General features: G+C 47.6%; 1 protein-coding gene across 1 annotated transcript in view; it reads left to right on the top strand.

Moving 5' to 3' along the window:
• Positions 1 to 3,601: 3,601 nt before the first annotated feature.
• The window catches only part of LOC107104041, a 15,705-nt gene continuing 12,953 nt past the window's right edge, over positions 3,602 to 6,353 (top strand). Inside the window, exon 1 of the mRNA XM_015403948.1 lies at positions 3,602 to 3,674. Coding sequence (XP_015259434.1) covers positions 3,640 to 3,674 — 35 coding nt within the window. The 5' untranslated portion in view covers positions 3,602 to 3,639. The remainder of the gene's footprint in view (positions 3,675 to 6,353) is intronic.

A 6,353-nucleotide genomic window follows, 5' to 3' on the forward strand; every position in this document is an offset into this window, starting at 1 on the left:
GGAGGAGGAGGAGGAGGAGGAGGAGAAGGACGAGGAGGGGGAGGAGGAGAGATTGTCTCCCAGTTCAGCATTAAGGAGGAGGAGGAGGAGGAGGAGGAGGAGAAGGACGAGGAGGAGGAGGAGGAGAGCTTCTCTTCCAGTTCAGCATTAAGGAGGAGGAGGTGGAGGAGGACGAGGTGGAGGTGGAGGAGCAGGAGGAGAGCTTCCATCCCAGTTCAGCGGTTTGATCCAGGATCTGAGCTGAACCTTCGTTGCGTAACATCTGGCATCACAGAGTTCCTCCTTTGGTCTAAAAGTAAAGACCTGCTGCCCGTCAGCATCAGCTGAGCTAAAATTGGGAAAGAAAAAATATCCTAAAATGTTTTCTTTACACTTACGTATGTATCATGAAATGGAGAAGTGGGACGAGAACAACCAGCAGCTGTGGATGTTCTTCTTTTGCAGGCCTGAACTTTGGCACCATGAACTCCACCGTACAGCTGAGCAGGTTTCTTAATGCGGCGGTTGGGAACTACCTGCTAGCTGCTCGTCAGCTTCTTCACTGGTACAGGTAGGATGCACAGGAAATATCACGCAGAGTTCCTGCCATGCTCTGCCAGGGGACGGCCCCCTGCAGCCGGTCCCTCTGTTTGTGGTGTTGCTGGTGTAGGAGCTGAACTGTGCGGAGGAGTCTGTGTGAGGCACGGATCCAGAGAAACAGGGTCTGGCTACAGGGGAAGGCCCCATGGACCACGAAACCAACAACTGCAAACCGAAATGGAAACAGGCTCTCTGACTGCGCTGCTCAAACAAGCAGCTTTCACTTCTGGTTTTTCTTTGACCAATAAACATCTTCCCCATCTTCCTCTTGCAGCAGCTGAACCAAACTTTGAAACCAAACAAGATGTCCGAATGCAGCTCTGATGTCAGCCAGAACCACTGGACACGAGGATGGTCAACAGAAAGTCCCAGAGCTTTCAGGAGTAAAAGCGTTTCAGAAAAGTTCTAAAGTGATTTGGTTCGAAAGGGATGAAGCTCTAGATGGATAAAGTTCTAAAGGATAAAGTTCTAAAGGATAAAGTTCTAGAAGGATAAAGTTCTAAAGAGATAAAGTTCTAGAGCGATAAAGCCCTAGATGGATAAAGTTCTAGAAGGATAAAGTTCTAAAGGGATAAAGCTCTAAATGAATAAAGTTCTAGATGGATAAAGTTCTAAAGGGATAAAGTTCTAAAGTGATAAAGCTCTAAATGAATAAAGTTCTAGAGGGATGAAGTTCTTGTCATAAACTAGGACAGATGGACCCAGCATTCAAGGTGAGTCAGAGAGTGGGAAGTTTCAAAATGTTTAATGACAGAAAGATTATAAAATAGAATGGGACTCAGACTGCAGGAGGACGGGGCACCGTCCAATCACTGACCGTCTGGAGGGAGAGATACAGGTAACTGACCAGGATCATCTAACAGGAGATTATTATCCGCCTGATTGACTTACCTGGTTTAACAGGTCAATCCATCCTCTCCCAGGAAGCAGGATCAGCCGCTAGAACACCAAACGAGATAAAGAGCAGAGCCGTCCAAAGTGTCCCCGATGCAGCAGCCTCAGTGAGCAGGCAGGACACTGATCCGGGTCAGAGAAACAGTTCAGAGGGCTTTCGATCTGAACAGGATTAGACAGATCCAGGGTTCCAGGAATCCTCAGAGGGTTCAGGCAGGTTCAGACCAGCAGTGAGCTCCGGCAGACACACTCAGATGGAGACAGGCAGGCTCAGTGGAAGAGAGGAACATAAACAAGACATGGTACCAGGAAAGCTGCAGAACTTTAACTGGTCTCCACCTTGGAGCCAGACCTACGGGAATTAAAACTGACCCCCCCACCTTCCGAACCCAAACCATGAGGGCTCTGCGGAGAAAAGACAAACAGTAAACCCTCTAAAACCCCTGGCCTCTGGGGACGGAAACATGAACCAGGGACTTAACTTAGACTAATGCAACAAAACATGAATAACTGAGACAAAAACATAACGCCAATAAACTAAGAATACATGAATAAACAGAGAAAACACAAATGATCAAAGAATAATGATCTGGCCCTGATAGCTGGGCTGAACCGTATACATAGCAGAGAGAGCAGGTGAGATCAGTGATCATTAGAGAGCGAGGAGGGAACAGCAGGTGAATGAAGCCAGTAATTATATCAGCTATCAGGGCTGCGATCATGACGGTTCTACAGAAATAAAGTTCTAAAGGAAAAAGGTTCTAGAAGGATCGCACGTCTGCACTGAATGAGCTGCATGGTAAACACAGAAGCTAATGGCTAATTAGCATTCAGAGAGAAACGGTGGCAGCCTTTCTGAGGTACGCTGTGGTGTAAACATGTCAACTAAAGTCCTGGTTTCCATGGATCCCTCCTGTAAAACTACAATATAGTGATAATCATTAAAACACCAAATGGTTTATATGATTGTTGGATCTGCTAAATATTGCTAAAATCAAAGCTGGTTTATTGTTTCACCAACAAACTGACATCAATCTCTAAATGAGGAGTGAAGACAGGAGTTCTAGTTCTTGGTTTGACCAAAATGTAAATGAAATGTTTTTAGTTCTGCTTTGAGATGTTTGGATCGATGTCGTCTGAAGAGGAACAAGAAGATCACTGCTAATTGGTTTAGTGGAAGAAAAAGGTTTGAATCTGAGTAAAAAGAGGAAATACAACTTGTTTTTTAAAAACGATGACCGCTGTGTTTTAGCTTCATGTGATGTCATCAGATTGATGCACTGAGGAAGCTTCAGATGAGGCTGCAGGTCCAATAGGGACAGGAAAGGTGAGACAATAAGGGGGACGGTCGTCTCTCTGCTCTCTGGGCTGCTTTACAGTGAAGAACTACATCCAGGATCATTAAGGGAAGCATTTAGAGCATCCATAGCAGATCAGAGCACAGAAAATGGATCAGTGAACATTTTAAAGCTTCCAGCTGAACCTGCAGACCCTCCCAGCCTGAGATCAGGATTATCAGCACTGGAACGTTCTAAGGCCTCTTTAGACCCAGAGCGGCTGTGAGGTGGGGATGTAACTTTCCTCCAAAGTTCAGCTGCTGATCTTGAATTTGCTCCGTCGGCGGCTTCAGCTCCTCCATGTTCACCCCCGACCCATTGAGCCTCAGAAGGGGATGTTCAGATGTGTGAGGAGCCTCCAACCTGCGGCAGCATATCTCACAATGAATCAACCAACAGATGCTCAGCATCATACAGAAATTCCCACTCATGTTTGTTTGTTGCACGGTGACCTATAAACGTGGGAAATCTGAAAGCCACCCACCGCCGAGCTTCTTTCTTTCAGCACGCCACAACCTCCGGCCCGTCTTCCTCCCTACATCCCCCCTTTCATTCCACTGCTCAGTCTTTGCTTTTTTATTTAGAAGAAGGGAGCTTCACACTTTCAGCTGGAAGAGGCTTTCTGGTTTCACAAACTGCATAAACGTGTCCAACCAGAGGTGCTTCTGAGTTTCACTGCCACGAGGGGAGCCACCTCCACCACAGCCACCCCCCACTCGTTCTGCTCAAACCACAACTCTCTGTGCAACAACAACAAGAGAAAAACCCTTCCATCTCCACTCCAGCTCAGCTCAGCGTAAAAGGGAAAAACCTGAGAGAGAGGAGACAGATGAGTCCGGACTCCGAGCTTGCAGCACACAGCAGGTGAGTCCGACGTTGCTGGGATTTCTCTACCTTTACTCACCTGGAGACCAGGATGGAGCCGCTCTCTGGGCTGAACCAGGTCTGATGGGTTTTCCTTTGGGTTTCCCTGAACTCTTTCTCAGAATAATTCATGTAGCTGTTGGTTTGAAGCGGTCTGAGCTGCTGGTCGGGTGACGGATTGATGCGTTTGATTGTGAGCGGCGGCTCTTTGACATGTTTTGAGAAAACTGATGAAGCACGTATGCGCTGGTCGCTGTAAGCGTCCAGAAATGACTAACTGCTTATTTAAAGTGAAACCTTCAGGCAGACCAACTGCTCTAGGCGGACGGTTCTAGGCAGACAGCTGCAGGTGGACACCTGATGGTTCTTGGTGGACGGCTGCAGTTGGATGTCTCTAGGTGGATGGCTGCAAGCGGACGGCTCAAAGCAGACGGCTGTAGGTGGACGGCTGCAGGCAAACAACTGAAGGAAAACAGCTGCAGGCGGCCGGCTACACGCGGCCGGCTGTAGGTGGACGGCTGTAGGTGGACGGCTCTAGGTGGACAGCTCTAGGTGGACGGCTGCAGGCAAACAGCTGCAGGTTGACGGCTGCAGGCAAACAGCTGCAGGCAGACGGCTGCAGGCAGATGGTTGCAGGCAGACGGCTGCAGGCAAACAGCTGCAGGCAAACAGCTGCAGGCAAACAGCTGCAGGCAAACAGCTGCAGGCAGATTGCTGAGATGGACAGCTTAGCTGTGTCGTTTCTCTACACAGATTTAGGGTTTCATGGGGGCAGGAAGGAGCAGCCATTATTTGACTTCTGAGCAGCTTCAGAAAGATTGGCTTCAATCCTTTACAGCAGGATATTCCAACCTGCTCATCTCTGATGGGGTAAAAGAAAAACAGGAAGGTCAGTTCTCTTTTTAAAACGTCATTCAGTGTTAATCCATTTTCATTTTACCAGCAGCTTTTAACAGCTTCTAGTTGGTGACGTCACACTCCGACCCCATGCCCTCTGGAGGAAGAGAACCTCAGCATTAGACAGTCTGACAGTGAGAAAAGGATCGTTTTCCAAATGTGAATCTTTCTGACAGCAGATCCTCCTGAACTGTCTGGGATTGAAAATCTACAGCCCAGGGTCTTTAGTTAGATCCAGAGCTTCTAGAAAGGAGGACACATCGGGCTGATTAACGACTTCTGCCTCGATTACTGGAATCTTCCTCCTGTCCAATCAGCTCATTGGACAGACAGTCTGTCCTCAGAGAAAGGAGCCTCTGTGCCACATCCTGTTCAGTTCCAGAGAAACAGGAAGTGCCTTTGATCAGCAAAAACCAAACATGTGCTTAAAAACATTTAAAACCTTTTATTGTGCTCAAGCAAAATGAAGAGGTTTTGCTTTGCAGTGAAAGATGAGCAGGATTGAAAAATTTCATCAGAAGTTAAAACTGTTCTGCTGCAGATGTGCTTTTCATAAAACATCCATAAAGAGGAGCAGGCTGCTCCTCCAGGACCTGAGGAGCAGAGCAGATCCACTCTTCATTCATCTTCTCCTAACGTAGACTCACATGGAGACGCACTCATCTCCTCCTGCCTGCTGCTGTTCAGAGCTTTAAAGGTGGAGGAGCTGGAAGAGTCTGAGACAGAAACACTGAACTTTGACCTAATGCCGGAAAAACATCCCGAACCAAAGACAGAAGTAAGGAGTTAATGAGCTGAACCTGTATCCGAAGGTAAACCAGGTGAGCCTGCTGCTCGTCTTAAAACTATGGACTGGAAGGACTGGTTTGGTGGCAGGAAAATTCCCACATCTGATAGAAACACGTGTGAAAGGAGTCCAAGTGAAAACCACCTGAGTAGCTCTGCAGGTCAGTGGCATTTCAGACGGGTTTCAGTGTGACTCAGCACACAGAAAAACACCAAGCAGAGCCGCCACAAACTCCCACTGAGGTAAAATCCCAGACCAGCAGAGCAGCTTCACTCACCGTGTTTCAGGTGCATTTACCCAGGATGCACTGCGGCAGTCTGCTCTATAAACGCCTGCTGTGAGCGTGTGTCCCGTCGAGTGAAGCAGGTCTTCCTCTGTCTGCATCCAGCCGAGGTCTCAGTCTCTCTCCATCCTGCATCTCTTATGGTTTTTCCCTCCTGGACTCCAGTTTGAGTTTTCAGTTCCACTTTGATTGATGTTATTCTGTGTTTTCTTGTTCATTGGTTTCCTTTCTTGAGTCCCTCTCTGTTGCTCCTTTGTACCTGTTTCCCTTCAGCTTCCTTCTGGTTACTTCTATTCACTCTGCCATCAGGCTGAAATGTTCCTCATCAGCTCTTCTACTCTAACGACCTTAAATGAATCTCTGTAGTCACCTAGTCAGAGCAGCCCTGATGGATGGGCGGAGCTAAACCAGGACTGGGCTGCAGGTTCAGCATCCAGCAGATCAACCGATGGAAAGGCTGAGTTAATGGGTTAGAATGGACTAATCAAAATCTGGAGCTCACCTCAGACTGAGGGGAGCTCAGAGGAGATGTTTTAGCAGAGACCTCCACCTCTACAACAAAGTTCTACATTATCTAGATCTATCTGATAAAATCTAGTCCAACTTGACGAGGTTAAACCATCTGGTTGTAGCTCTGCATCATTTCTCAGTGTTTTTCCAGTGTAGTCCTGTTTCTCTGACTGTGACTAACTGGATGTGCTCTCTTCATCCT

Source organism: Cyprinodon variegatus, unplaced genomic scaffold, assembly GCF_000732505.1.
Source record: "Cyprinodon variegatus isolate N-32 unplaced genomic scaffold, C_variegatus-1.0 Scaffold1598, whole genome shotgun sequence".
NCBI classification, from domain to species: domain Eukaryota; kingdom Metazoa; phylum Chordata; class Actinopteri; order Cyprinodontiformes; family Cyprinodontidae; genus Cyprinodon; species Cyprinodon variegatus.